Below are 13,064 nucleotides of genomic sequence, written 5' to 3'. Positions count from 1 at the left end.
CCTCCTCCTGACACCTCCTGCTGCCATCACCAGTGGAGACCCTGACGATGGTCTCCCTGGTGGTGACCTGGCGCACCGTTTCACCAGGGTGCCTACCTTCCCCGTCGTCACTGACGTAGTGAGCCGACGCGTCAGATGGCAACCATGATGGGTCACCCTCTTCGCCCCCAGAGATGTCAGACCAAGGGCTGAGATGTGTTGGTCTGAGGGAACCACGTGACATGGAGCCTCTAGCCTGGCTCCGCTGTCCCCTCACCCACGCCTGGGTCTGACTAGGTGCTGCTGTTTCCTGCACCAAAACAGCAGCACCAGTTTGAAGGGATGTCTCTGGGATACTGCCAGCAGGTATCCCATCCTCCTCATCCATCCCTTCAAAAAGGTCCTGACCATCAGGACAGAGCTGGAGGTCTGCCTGATGCATGGCCTCCCCCAAGAGATCCCTATCACTGTCGCTGTCGAACAGTAAGATGCTGGACTCTTGGGGGCTGGGGGGGGGTAGTACAGGCAACGGTGTAATGGTGGTACTACTGTGAGTCGGGACCGACGACTCAGTGGCACTGCTGTGCCCCATGTAGTCCACCACTACTTGAGCCTGAGATGGCAATATCGGGCGGCTGCCCGATGGGAAGAACTCCCGGATCAGGCGTACTCCCCTTGCACCCGATCCTCTACCACTAGTAGGGGCACGAGAGGTACCCCGTGCTGGCAGCGATCCAGCACTGGGAGTAACTCCCCTACCCCTACTGCCACGGCCACGGATGCCGCTCATAATTGCTGATATGTGTGTGGGGGGGTTAAACTTTATTAGGGGGGAAAATGTGAACAAAATGTGTTTTTGTGTTTTTTTTACAAGACAGGCACGCAGACAAAGACGTACACAGACAGCTACTAAACTATAAGAAAAGTAGTACACCAGACAAGGACTACAAAATTAAAGAAAAAAAAAAAAAGCACTAAACAAACACTAACTTTTTTTTTTTTTTTTTTTTTTAAACACAAAACACAGACACTAAACACACACTAAGCTAAGCTAGATGAAATAAATGTACACTAACAGTGTGTACACTTACTACACAAAATTTAACTAAACTGAACACAAAACTTAGCTTTTATAAAAGCTCTTTAGGGAAAACTAAACAAAATTTGAACTGAGATGCCTATCAAATATCACTGAACAGTGAACCTGCAAGATCTGACAGTAACACAAGATGAACAAAACTTAGCTTTTAGAAAAGCTCTTTTATAAAGCTCAGATCAATATGTGTTCTGAAATCTCTTGCAAATATAACTGAACAGGGAGGATTGCAGGATCAAACAGTAACACAAATGAAAAAAACAGCACAAAACAGCACAAAACGTAGCTTTGAAAAAAGCTCTTGGGTCTATTGCTTTGAAAAAAGCAGTTGATATACTGGAAAAGATCCACTGGAATCACTAAATAGCAATGCTGGTGATGATCTAAATCAATCAAGAACAAAGACACAGGAAACCAGGAAACCAGGAACACAGAAACAGCCTCCACACTCTATAGCAAGCTTCTGAATCTGCAATGAAATGGTGCTGGGAGTGAGCTTATATAATGTCCATGCAGGCAGGTTCCTATTGGTTGCTAACCTGTGACGAGTGTGGAAGGAGAACTCTGATTGGCTCTGATGCAAAAGGGCGGAGCAAATAATCGCGCAATATTCCTATTGCCGAATATTCGCATTGCGATTATTCGGCAATATAAAATGATCGCTTCAGCTACTCTGCCCAATGGCTCTAATCATACCAGCAATGCTTTCAGACGTCTATGGAGATCACTAGGATGTGATCTGTTTTAAAAATGAAACTGTAAAAATCGCTCTGATGCGGAAGATCGGGGCGAGGAAAATAATCGCGCGATATTGCGTTTGCCGAATAATCGCATTGCGATCTTTCTGGAAAATTCAATGAACGCTTCAGCTACTCGGCCCAGGGTCTCTAATGATACCAGCAATGCTTTTAGACGTCGATGGAGATATCTAGGATGTGATCTGATTCAAAAAAAAAATTGTAAAAAATCGAATATTCGGAATTGCGAATATTCACCGCGAATTTCGAAATATAGCGCGATTTCTCGAATATGCTATATTCGAGTCGAATATTCGCAATGCGAATATTCGTGAGCAACACTAGCTGAGACATTCACAAAGCAAATTATTTATACATAGACCCCTAAGCAGTGAGGCTTTGTAATGGAAGTCTTTGGCTGCTGTAGAGACACTCAGAAATTGGTGGCATGGTGAAAAGCACTGCATACTAGCACTGGCACATTTAACTAGGCACTGAGGAACTGAATTTTGGATTTCAAGGCACTCCACTCTCAGGCCCCGTACACACGACAGAGGAACTCGACGTGCTTGGCACGTCGAGTTCCTCGTCGAGTTTTGGGATGAAGCCGCCGAGGAGCTCGGCGGGCCGCCTTCTCCCATAGAACAATGCGGACAACGAGAAAATAGAGAACATGTTCTCTATTTTCTCGTCGAGTTCCTCGGCGGCTCCATTGAGCCAAAACTGTACAGACGACAGGGATTCTCGGCAGAATCCGGGTTTTGACCGAGTTTCTTGGTGAATTCTGCCGAGAAACTCTGTCGTGTGTACGAGGCCTTACACATGACTAATGTCGAATGAATGTTCGATGTTATAGGAGGATTTCTTGTCTCTTGAACTCAAACATCCAGATCAGAGACTGCAGATCCCAAAATGTTGTACCTTCTGTAGATGTCTACTATCAAATGTGGTAGTCAACGCAATCCCAAAATTCTGCTTCTAAGGGTGTTAATTTAAATGTTTTTCACTGTATTTATTATTGGGTTGTGTACATTATCAAAGGAACAACTTTTATCTTTAATGCCTTGTACACACGATCGGTTTTCCCGGCTCGGTTGCTTTTCCCCATGTACACACGGCCGGTTTTCCCGACAGGAAAACTGCCATGACAGCTTTGGTCAGGAAAACCGGCGGTGTGTATGCTCCACTGCAGTGTTTCCCATAGTAAAACTGCAGAGCAAACAAACGCAGAGAATCACGGCGGGAAAAAAAAAGAGAACAAGTTTTCATTTTTTTGCTCGCAGTTTTCCTGTTGGGAAAACTGCTATGGAACATACACACAGATGGTTTTCCCGACCGAAAGCAAACATGGCAGTTTTTCCGTCGGGAAAAACGATTGTGTGTACGAGGCATAAGACTTTATGGCAGGCCATATATTTTGCAATTTTCTTTCCTTCAACCCTTAGAAAATTGCTTGATTCCCCCATCAAAGCAGCCAGTGTTGATGGAGGAATTACTCCTGCAGCGCTATTGTGTTCTTCTGCCAGGGAGTGCAGGGAATCTTTACCACTAGCAGAATACACTCATCACTGATGGCAGCTACAGTATATCCACCAATAGTTTATGCAAGAAAAACAGACAGGCTGGTTGTACGGAAGTCAATCAATTTCAGTACAACCAGCCTGTCCTAGATGGATCAAAATTCACCCGGCTCTTGCTGAACTGATTGAATTTCGATCTGTCTATAGCCAGCTTAAATCTCACCGAGTATTAAAGCATATTGTCTTTGTTTTTTAGCCCTGTCTGAAGCAAGAGATGAGACTCCTGCAAAAATGGAGCTTGGCAAAAAAGATGTTGGACCCAAACCAGCAGAAACAGAGCTTGGCAAGAAGCTTAAAACATTTGCACTCAAACCAGAAAAATGGGTGCCGCATTTCCAGCAACTCCTAGGAGTGGAAAACACAGAGGCCTTGCAATATCTGGGTACCGAGGACTACTTTAAGCTTGAAAAGAACACCGAACATCCTTGGGAAAAACAAGCACTACAGAAGCTCTTGAATATAGAAGATCCTCAGATTACCCAGAAGAAATTACTGGATGAACAGGCTGCAAAGAAGAAAGAAATCGAAGACAACGCCAAGAGAGAGCTAAAAGAAAAACAAGACAAAGCTAAGCAAGATATTTCAGAAAAGCAAGACAAAGCCAAGAAAGCACTAGAGGAATTCAAAAAATTGCATAAAGAAGCCAAAACTTTGACCGATAACACTGCTAAGTTAGCAGCGGAGAGCCTCAAAAAGCACAAAGATAAATCTGTAAAATCCTCCAATCCGCTAGAAGAAATGATTGAAAAATCACACAAAGAGCTGACTGCGGCAGGGGGATCACCTCCCAATGCTGCTAACCTATCAGATGCAGATGTTTTATACCAGGCATCAGGCGGCCTTGCTTTGGAAGGAATTTACATGACAAAGAGGCAGGAAGATGTCCTAATGAAACGGGAAAGACTTCTCGATGTCCCGAATGGCCTTGCCCTCGCTGGTCCTCTGCAGCAACCTGTGCTTAAGCAGAAAGAGTTCTCATCCTCTGATGAAGAATCAATGTTCCAACACTCAATGGAGAAGTTGGGTTTCAGTATTACTACTGCAGCTAAAGGTGGCTTCTGGGGGTTCCAAGCCGAGGCCAGTTTTGGCTACAGCTCAACCAATATGTCAGAGAAAAAGAGAGAGTCTCACACAGAACATGCCTATATCTCTACAACAAAATACAACTACATTCCACTGGCCTCCTGCTATATTCCCAAAGAGAAGCTCCTACTCTCTCCAGCAGCCTTGGAAGAACTAAAATCAATTGAGGAACTTTTGGAATATTGTGATAAGTTAGAACAAGCTTCTGTGAAGGAACGATATAATAGGTTCTTCAGCTGTTATGGCTCTCATGCTAATCAAGGGCCACTTCATTTTGGAGGGATATATTGGTGGACGGCTTCATCCCGGGGGTTTAAACAGGAGATGCTGGAAAAAGTTAAAGAGGAAACTACCATGGCTGTAAATGCTTCAGTGGATGTAAGTTATTCTGGTCTATGGTCAGCATCCGCTGGTGTTGATGTCGCAAAAACTGACACAAAACAATCCTCTTCCAAACATGAGACTAAAAAGCTTGAGAAGAACATCGAACTGTCTGTAACAAAAACTGGAGGACCGCCAACAGTGGACTCTCTAAATGACTGGAAATCTGGTCTTCAAGCCAACAATAAGACCTGGAGTGTGATCGATCGAGGTACCCATCTCATTCCTGTCTGGGATATAATATTGTCTAGCCACAAAGAGGATTTTAAAAACATGTATCAAGTAGCAAAAGATCTAAAAAACATATATGCATCTGCTACTGGTCTACACCACAATTTGCCAATTGGTGAAAATGTTTCCTCCGCCGTTAATGAAGCCAATTCATTTTTTTTACAACTGCAATCTTGGGAGGTTCATCCAACACAGCAGCAATTAAAGAGGTTGATTGATTTTAGACAATATCTCAATGAAAAGACCGGGAACTACAATGTCTGGTTAAATGTTTGCCTCCCTCATGAGGAATTAAAAAGTTTCTTAGGAAGAGTTCAAGAATTTTACAGTCAAAGCTCCAGAGAAGATGAATCTGTTATTCGTTGCATGTTGAAATGTCTTCTTCAAAACATTGCATGTTCTAGTGACATTGAAGATTCATATGCACCTCTAATTAAATGGATTTACCAGTCTAAGAAAGAGCAACACCTTCTTGATGTCTCTGATTTTTCAGCTCTAATTAATCTGATGTCCCAGGCTAAAGAAGACCTACAAGTTGATAAAACTGATGATGATGATGATGAAGAAATTCAAGAAGCAACAACCAAACTTTCAGTTATTATCAATTCTTATCTTCAATCCTTCTTAAAAACATTGAGACGCATGGAACAAAAAGAAGAGGAGCTTTTGGTTGTTTGTGCTGCAAGCTGTGTGGGATACTCATTGCAGAATCATTATTTCAAGCAGAGTCTTGGGTGGCAAGAGGTCACCTTCATGGTTGAAAAGATGCAGTATTTAATGAAGGAATATAGGAATCTCAAAGACATCAAAGCATATAGAGGGCAAGCCTTTATATTGGCAGAAGGACTAACATTGGGTGACGAGGAAAGTAGACCCAGGTCTACTGCACAAAAAAAGGAATTTCTCCAATTCATGTTGGAGAACATAGGAAGTACCCTGGAACCAGAGATAAGGACTGTTCTACAAAAGCATAGTGAACCTTTTGATTTGCAGTATTTAATTGCTGACTTGAACCATTTACGCTTAGGTACTTCTGAAGCCATTGGCAACGATACTACAGAAAGCCTTGTAAACACATTAAAAACAATAATTGGATCAACTACTGAATCTCAAGACCAACCAACCATTACCACTGTAGAAACTACTACTGACAATCAAAATGTTCACAGTCTCATGGAAACGTTGGGCCTGGGGAAATATTACCCTAAAGGATTAAACAGAAGAAACTTCCATGTAGTTCACAAATCTCTTCAGATTCATCCAGAGAAGGAGAATGAGCTCCCTCTACAGTTTATGCAGCTGCTGATGAGTTTAGATTATCGCTTTAGGTACCTTGTATGCAAGAACACTGATGTTGTTAACAATGCTGAAAATTTAAAGAACCCTGAAGATGACATTAGCATGTTTGACACCGTTGATGAGCTATTTGATTTCTGTTCCAAAGAAGAGACACATGTGGTTCAAACCGAGACGAAGGTGATACACCCCATGGACCTGTTGTTGGCTGTCTTCCACTGTGCAGATGATATGATGAGGCAATATATTTTTACCAAAATGTCCATATGCCAGTTTGCACTGCCACTTATAGTTCCCAGGCCTTATGATTCCATGATAGAAATACCTCTGTGGGCTTTCAGACAGGTCTATAAAAGTATTTTGGACACTGATGTATCAGACGTTGTGAAGCATAAAGAAAAAACGATCTGTGAAAATGATTTTCCAGTTGTCTGTTTCACTCGATTTGGAAACGCTCCATTTTCAAAATCCCAGATTGTGAACAATCTGCTGAGTAAGCACAAACATGATGTGTTCTTTCATAGGAACTGTGAAGGAAGTGTGAAAAATCGCATTTTGGTTGATGGACTTGCTGAGATCTTCTGGTTTTGCCCAAGTGGGAAGGACACAGACCAGTTTAAAAAATGCACTGCCTTCGTTAACCTCCATGGTGATGCCTGCAAATATGCCAAACAAGCTTCAATTTTACAAGAGATTTCTTCAGTAAATGTAATTCTTTTCTCAAGATCTGATAAAAAAGAACAAGGTAGTGAATTGTTAAAAAAACTAAAAGAGAAACCACTGATCATTCTCTCCCCAGACAAAGAGTCTTCTATGAATGTGTACAAAGAAAGCAAACAGGTGATAATTGGCCTAAAAAACCAAAATGAAGCAAAAATCTTGAAGGAACTAACTGATTCTATTTGTCGTTTGTTGGCTTTGTATTCTAAGCCTTGCAGCCTTGAACGTTGTGCTGAAATAGGTCGACAGCATGGGTTCCTAGTGGATGAAGACAGCAAGGAATGCACAGAGGGCAAATCCCAAGCTCAGAAGATTATGTCTCTTTTAAAACAAAAAGATCTTCTGAAGGCCAAGGACGAATTCTTACCCCTTTCAGGTCAGCTCTGGCATTCCTGGTGCAAAAAAGACAAAGAATTGACTCAATTACAGAACAAGGTGAACCAAAGCATTGAGCAACACTCCAGCAATATCGAGATGGAAAAACAGTTAATCAGGAAGAAACAGATAGAAAATGCAAGTCACAATGAATTCATGAAAACCTTCATATCTCAGTTGAGATCTCCTTCAAAAACAACCAAACTGTTCTTCTTACAGTGGCTAAAAATCTACATTGATGACTTGTCCTGTGACCGTGTGATGGATCTAAGAAATGAATACAACAAACTGTGGAGTCAACTTCAATCAGAACAGATAGAGGCCAAAGATTTAAAGAATGCAGTACAAGAAGACTTGGAATCTCTCTCGGAGCAGATGAATGCCTGTATGTTCGGTCTTGAGCATGTTCTTAGGGAAGTTGGGCAGACTTATGAAGCTCTCTCTGACTTGCAATATAAAGATGACTGCTTCTATGAACTGCCTAAAATTGCTGCAGAAATTATGGTTTCTGGATACCCTATTGAGCTGATGGATGGTGATGCTTGCTACGTGCCCCTGAAATGGATAAAAGCTGTTCTAGGAGAATTAAACAAAATCATAGGAGATAAGAAATTATTTGTACTGTCTGTACTTGGGGTTCAGAGTTCGGGTAAATCAACTCTGCTCAACACCATGTTTGGTCTACAGTTTGCTGTCAGTGCTGGGAGATGTACCCGAGGAGCTTTCATGCAGCTTGTTGAAATTGCAGATGAGCTCAGAAAAGATTTGGGTATTGATTACATCTTGGTTATTGATACCGAAGGCCTGAGAGCCATGGAACTATCCAGCAAAGTAACCTTGAATCATGACAATGAACTAGCAACATTTGTTATAGGCGTGGGCAACATGACATTAATCAACGTCTTTGGTGAAAATCCTGCTGAGATCAAAGATATTCTCCAAATTGCTGTCCAGGCATTTCTGAGAATGAAACGGGTAAAGCTCTCCTCAAGTTGCCTCTTTGTTCATCAAAATGTTGGAGACGTAACCGCTAGGGATAAAAACATGGAAGGGCGTCATAACCTTCAGATGGAATTAGACAAAATGACGGCTCTCGCAGCCGAACAAGAACAGTGCAATATTCAGCGATTCAGTGAGGTCATCAAATTTGATGCAAAAACACACATTTATTATTTTGCTCATTTGTGGGAAGGAAACCCTCCAATGGCTCCACCTAACCCGTGCTATAGCGAGGATGCTCAAATAGTTAAAGATATCATACTGAGTAAGCAAAAAGATCCCCACAGCATTCTGAACATCTCGAAGCTCATTGTCCGTATAGAGGACCTTTGGTCAGCTCTGAGAAATGAGAACTTTGTGTTTAGTTTTAAAAACACCTTGGAGATTTCTGCCTACAGCAAGGTAGAACACAGATACAGAAACCTAACATGGCAGCTGAGACGCAGTTTTCTTGAACTCCAAACAAGACTGAACAACAGAATTAAGAAGGGTGAGATAAACACTGTCAGCCAAAATGCTGTGGAGGAAGAGGTGACAAAAACATTTGACTCAATTAAAGAAGAATTTGAAATATTTTTCAGTGAAGATAGGGACAAAGAGATACTGATCCAGTGGAAAGCCCACACTGAAAACAGATTAAAGTGTCTATATACAGAACTTGTAGAAGAAACCACAAGGCAAGCAATGGAACACATCAATCTGAAAAAGAGTCAGAGAAAAGTGAAGCAGAGGCAGACGGGGTATGAGGAAGAATTATTTAGTAAAAGTAAACAGCTGGCACTTGATATTAAAGATGAAGGTCTAGATGAATCCCAACTAAGTGACCACTTCGACATGCTGTGGCAAGAATGGGTTGCTGAAATAAATGCCACTACCCCACATACAGAAAAACCTAACATCATTTCTGAAGCAGAGAATGTCCTGTTGGGGTATTTCCGGCATGAACGTAGTATGAATCTTAAACTTAACACTTTCAGTAGATGGACATCATTCTCCATTGACTTGTCAAACCATGCTGTTGGTAAAAAACAATGGAAGATAATACCCCATAAACCAGATGACTCTGATAGGAAACAAATCATGATGGTATTCAATAACCTTGTTGTAGACGTTTGTGATTATCTAGAGAAAAAAAGAAAAGACGGGGTAGATTATAATCAAGCATACTTTCATGAGATAATTAATAAAGTATCCGAATCTATTAACAGCATAAATTCTGACGCATCAAGAAAATTTATATTGACCCAATTGTTTAAGTTTGAGGTGTCCTTGCATCTCTTTGGCTTGGCAGTGCCCAAGTTTGATTACATGCATGAGACATTTCAGAGAGCCAACAATCCTGTTGTAACTCTGGAGAACAACCGCAAGGTGTTTTTCAATTGTTTCAAGATTTCTTGCCAAGGTGCTGCCTCCATCAAATTCTTTTCTGACTCCCTGTGTACGAAGATCGTGGAAGCTATGCGTTCTGCATTGTATGACAGAACAACTCTGGCGATTGTCGATGAGATGACCTGTAACTTTCCACCCTTTAGTGGTAACCGTTCCAAACTGGAAAATTACATTTTAATAGACTTAGCTAAACAGGAGGACTTTGAAAAATACAGGGAATATATTCACTTCCCAAACAGGTTTTTCAAAAGCTTTATTGAGAAATGCGTTAATGATTACTGTCTGGGCAAGAACTCTCAAAAAATGAAGAATTTCTTGCAGATCAGTCTTGATTATTTCCACAAACAAATTCTCGAGAGCATCATTGAATCCACCAAATTTATGAATAAAAGCAGTGATATGTCTAACTGGCTTGATGTCTTCTATGACCGAATTGATGATCTTGTAAGTTTTTCGAGAGCAGATCTGAAGAGCATTGAGCACCAGGAGATCCAGGACATCCAGTTCTTTCAGGAAGTCATGTGTACTGCTTGGGATACTGCCGTTGAGCATTTTCAAAAAGGATTAGCAACAATAAATTTTGACTCTTTTGAGAAGAAGCCTCATGAAATACTTATTGATCAGCTTTGTGGCTGCTGGGAACAGTGCCCATTCTGCAAAGCAATATGCACCAACACAATCCCTGGCCATGATGGAGATCACTCTGTGGCTTTCCACCGTTCCCAGGCAATTAATGGCATGCCATGGGTGCATTCAAATGAATTTGTCACAGAGATATGTTCAAGCCTCGTTAGCTCTGATTCCTGCCTGGTCGCAGACAGCGTAACTCAAATCCCTTACAAACATTACAGAAAAATGGGCCCTAATTATGCCAACTGGAGCATCACCCCGGACACATCTTCTCAGCCCTACTGGAAGTGGTATGTGTGCAAATTCCGTACAAATTTGGAAAATGACTATGGCTTGAAGTTTGAACACAAAGGAGAAATTCCACACCAGTGGGAAAGTATCACTAAAGAAGATGTGATTGCCAGCTTGAGGGACCTTTAAAGTATATCTATTGCCAAAATAGTTTTGGATGGAGCAGGTTATGATCAGGACCCCATTCAATGTTATCTTTTTGCTATGTCTGTGTCCAGTTTTGGATATCCAGGTGTTCAGAAGACACAACATGAAGCAAGAGAAAGTCTATCCACAGTTTCAGGATGTCCCCCTTTGGGCACCAGGACATACATCTCCATTGGAAGATTTCCCCTCACTTTCTGTTTTTGACGTTTCTGTGACGTTTTTAATCTCCCATTATTTCCTCTCATGGTGAGAGGGGTTATAACTGTTCCCTACCAAAACAAAAAAAAAAAACAATTATAGATAGACTTTAAAAGAAAACTGTACCCCATAATACAGGTTGTCATTTAACAAATCCCCCAACGTCTCTGAGTGCGCACACTTGGTAACGTACTTATCGTCCTCCCCATTCCAGTTATCTTGTGTGCATGCACTTCGTAGACCTCTTTCATTCCTATGGGGGAGCCATACTCATGGTAGCCTCCAGCAAGGCTCCCCCATAAGTTTGAATGGGGTTGCAGGGCACATGCCCACTAACCAGAATACCCAATGGGTACATTTTCTGAGGACCACATGCTCGGCAGGGCCAAACAAATGGGCTGCACTTGTGGGCGATGGGCATATTTATTGAAAGGCAACTTGTACTAAAAGGTACAGTTTAACTACACAGAATCTACCAAAAGCCAAACTAAACCTGAGTGGATTCATTTAATCTCAATTTGATGCAACTTTTTCTGATATGGTGTCCTCAGGACTGAAAAAGTCTCACTATCATTATCCATGGTGGAACCCCTCTTAGATGTAGAAGAAAGCATTAAAGGGACACTAACATTCCAAACTGTTCTATCCCAGAATAGACTGTCTTCACCATAAAAAAAATCAAATATACATTTTGTAGATAACGAGCAAGTTCAACAGCTGTGTGTCTACCTCATCTCACTTTCCTCTATATTGATTATCCTTTACTGCCTTAGCCATGCTTGCTACAATACCATGTCCTTCCCCCAAGGATGCTGCCTATATATTATATGATGCTAGATCACACCCCAATCTCTCCATAGCATTAGAAAGCCTAATCATGCTGTGAAATTTTATGAAATTAGACAAAATATTATATGTCTTGGAAGATATATGCATGCAAACAATATTAATAAAGCTTTGCTAAGCATTATATCATGAATATGCTTTATTTTTCCCTCTTGTTGTATACATTTATTATGACTGCAGTAAACCTGTATATAGACACATTAGGGTTGATTACTAAAAATGGAGGGGCAGATCCACAGAGCGAGTACGCCGCCGTATCTACTGATACGCCGGCATACTTTCAAATTACCCGCGTCGTATCTTTGGTTTGAATCCTCAAACCAAGATACGACGGCATCTGGGCTAGATCCGACAGGCGTATGGCTTCGTACGCCTTCGGATCTGAGATGCAATACTTCGGCGTCCGCTGGGTGGAGTTCTCGTCGTTTTCCCGCGTTGAGTATGCAAATGAGCCATTTCCGATGATCCACGAACGTACGCGCGGCCGTCGCATTCTCTTACGTCGTCTCTAGTCGGCTTTTTCCGGCGTATAGTTAAAGCTGCTGTTTTGCTGCGTATAGTTAGACTTGCCATGTTAAGTAAGGGCGTTGTTCCCGCGTTTATTTTGAATTTTTTTTTGCGTAAGTCGTCCGTGAATCGGGATGGACGTAATTCACGTCTACGTTAAAAAATATGACGTCCTTGCGACGTCATTTAGCGCAATGCACGGCGGAAAATTTAGGGACGGCGCATGCGCAGTTCATTCGGCGCGGGGACGCGCTTCATTTAAATGAAACACACCCCCTAATCGCCGATTTGAATTCCGCGCCGTTACGCCGCTTGAGATACACTACACCGCCGTAACTTACGGCGCAAATTCTTTATGGATTCGATTTAAAGCCAGGTAAGGTACGGCGGCGTAGCGTATCTCGGATATGATGCGCCGGGGCAGATCTTTGTGGATTTGCCCCTTAGGCCCCATACACACGATAGAATCCATCCGCTGAAAAATCCCAGCGAATGGGTTTCAGCGGATAGATCCTATGGTGTGTACAATCCAGCGGATCTGTTTCCGCGGATATTTCTCCCCTGGGATGGATTCCAGCA

General features: G+C 42.0%; 1 protein-coding gene across 2 annotated transcripts in view; it reads left to right on the top strand.

Moving 5' to 3' along the window:
* Positions 1 to 12,111, top strand: part of LOC120920653 (interferon-induced very large GTPase 1-like) — a 45,401-nt gene extending 33,290 nt beyond the window's left edge. For both annotated transcript variants that reach the window (XM_040332849.1, XM_040332848.1), the window contains exon 3: positions 3,589 to 12,111. In XM_040332849.1, coding sequence (XP_040188783.1) covers positions 3,589 to 10,916 — 7,328 coding nt within the window. In that variant the 3' untranslated portion in view covers positions 10,917 to 12,111. The remainder of the gene's footprint in view (positions 1 to 3,588) is intronic.
* Positions 12,112 to 13,064: the final 953 nt, after the last annotated feature.

Source organism: Rana temporaria, chromosome 13 (genome assembly GCF_905171775.1).
Source record: "Rana temporaria chromosome 13, aRanTem1.1, whole genome shotgun sequence".
In the NCBI taxonomy this organism is placed as follows: Eukaryota; Metazoa; Chordata; class Amphibia; order Anura; family Ranidae; genus Rana; species Rana temporaria.
The sequence above is the reverse complement of the archived record's forward strand: the minus strand, read 5'-3'. Positions and strand labels throughout refer to the sequence as shown.